This window comes from Plasmodium reichenowi, chromosome 13 (assembly GCF_001601855.1).
Source record: "Plasmodium reichenowi strain SY57 chromosome 13, whole genome shotgun sequence".
Taxonomy (NCBI): Eukaryota; Apicomplexa; class Aconoidasida; order Haemosporida; family Plasmodiidae; genus Plasmodium; species Plasmodium reichenowi.
The window spans coordinates 1,315,344-1,317,764 of record NC_033658.1 but is presented as its reverse complement, the minus strand read 5'-3'; the positions used below and the strand labels follow the sequence as shown (position 1 = coordinate 1,317,764).

General features: G+C 16.8%; 1 protein-coding gene across 1 annotated transcript; it reads left to right on the top strand.

Annotated features, from left to right (window-relative positions):
- Positions 1-1,227: 1,227 nt before the first annotated feature.
- On the top strand, positions 1,228-2,151 carry PRSY57_1333400 (MSP7-like protein; the record flags this gene model as incomplete). Its single annotated transcript, XM_012909267.2, has 1 exon — positions 1,228-2,151. One exon carries the CDS (start codon positions 1,228-1,230, stop codon positions 2,149-2,151), a length of 924 nt encoding a protein of 307 aa, XP_012764721.2.
- Positions 2,152-2,421: the final 270 nt, after the last annotated feature.

Here is a 2,421-nt window from a genome sequence, read left to right as displayed (position 1 = left end):
AATAATAAAATAAAAAAAAAAAAAAAATATTTAAAAATATAAAAAAAAAAAATAAAAAAAATTTTATAAAAAAATAAATATATATATATATATATATATATATATATATATTGATATATTTTTTTTTTTTTTTTTTTTTTTTTTTTTTTTCTTCTTTCTTTATTTTTTTTTCGTCTTTATTTATTTTTGATTTTAAAAGTACATAAGTATACTATTTATTCTTTGTTTAACCTTAAACGTTACGAGTTTTATATATCTAGATATTTATTTTTTTTGAAGAAAATATATTTTTAAATAATCACATAAAACACATATATATATATATATATATATATATAATGATATAATTTAATGAGCTTATTTACTTATATATATTTATATATATGTATTTCCTTTTTTTTTTCTGTTTATTTAAATATTTATTAAAATTTGAAGAATTATATATTTATATATATATATATATATATACATGTATATTATTTATTTTACAATTGTTACCTTTTATTTTTTATTTTCTTCCCCTGTTACAATTTTAAACATCATATATTCAACCAAATTTCCATTAATAATTATATATATATTTATATATATATATTTAATATATATATATATATATATTTATATTTTTTTTTTCAGTCATTAAAAAATGAAACACATATTTTTAAAAAAATATATAATGTTTAAAAAAAATATACACTTACAAAAATGTGTTCCCTATGTAAATATATTTCTTCCTACCTATTGAAGTGTAGATCTATCCGTATCGACCTGTATTAAGTGCACATAATTATATCACTGATATGTACACATATATACATATATATATATATGTATATATAAATTTTACATATGTATCTTATAAAAAAATAAAATAAATTATTACACATAAATTAAAGGTTTTGTTTTTATATTATATTATTTTGTGTTATGTTAGAATAAGAAAAAAAAAAAAAAATAAATAATAAATAAAATAAAATAAAACAATAAATAAAAAGAAACAATATATAAGATGAATATCGTTTTATTAAATAAATTTTATATACATATATATATTATGTATGTATAACAATTTTATATTATATGTCACCTACATACATCTTTCAGTTCTTTAAAGATATATATATTTTATATTTCTTATTATTAATATATTTTTTTAATATATTTTTTTAATATATTTTATTTTATTTTATTTTATCTTAATAACCATAGTTATCCTTTTGAGAAAAAATGAAAGGTAGAATTATATCTTTTTCATTTTTCCTTTTCTGTATGGTTCATTTTGTATTTTGTGATGAAAATACATTCCCTAAAGAAATAATTGAATATGAAAAAGACTTGGAATTAGCAAAAATAAAAGAAAAATTACAAAACTTAAATGACATAATAGTAGACAAATTGATAGAATCGTTTAAAGATAATGTTGATGTATTAAATGTAATAATTCAAGAATTAGAAAAAGAAAAAGAAAATAAATTGGCAAAGAAAGAAAGGGAAATAAGCAATAATGATTTTTTAAACAATAAGAATATTAATAAATTTAAAGGACAAGGTTTTTTTACTTCTACATGGAAACAAATTAAAGGAAATTCTGAAGACAATTCGGAGAATCAACAAAAATCATCAAAAAGTCAATCGTTACAATCAAATGAACCAAATAAATTAAATCAAGAAAATATATCCCCAGTACAAACCACCATAACAAATACAAATGTTGATAATACAATATCTGTAATTACATATTTAGATAATGCTTATGATGAAGTTCTTAAAGAAATGAATTTATCGAAAAATTCAGATAATGAAAAATATCGTAGCAGGTTTGACAGCTTCAAACAAGGATTTGAAAATTTAATCCTTAATCAAAATGAATATGAACTTATTAAGAGACTTATTCTTGCTTTTTCTAATCAAGAAGAATCAAGTACTGATAAAAAAAATCATATAGTAAATATGCTCAAAAAGGCTTTAGAAGAAGAGAAATTTAGTGATGAATTTAAAAATTTTATTTATGGTATTTATGCATATGCCAAGAAACATAATTATTTAAGACTTCTAGATTCTAATAGGGACACATATAAAAAGGTTTTTGAAAATGCAACCAACTTATTAGATACTTTACAAATGAATCTTAAGAGAGTTCCATCACAATAATCTATCCTTTTAATTAAACCAACACACAAACATATATAAATATATATATATATATATGTATATTTTTTGAATAATTGTTAATATAATTATAAAGCAAAATTGTTCATTTAATTATATATATATATATATATATATATATATCCTTTTTAATCCACTGTTTTTATATTTTTCCCTTTATAATTTTCAACATTGTTAACTCAAAAAACAACAACAAAGAAAAAAAAAAAAAAAAAAAAAAAAAAATATAATTATATAAAAAAAAAAAAAAAA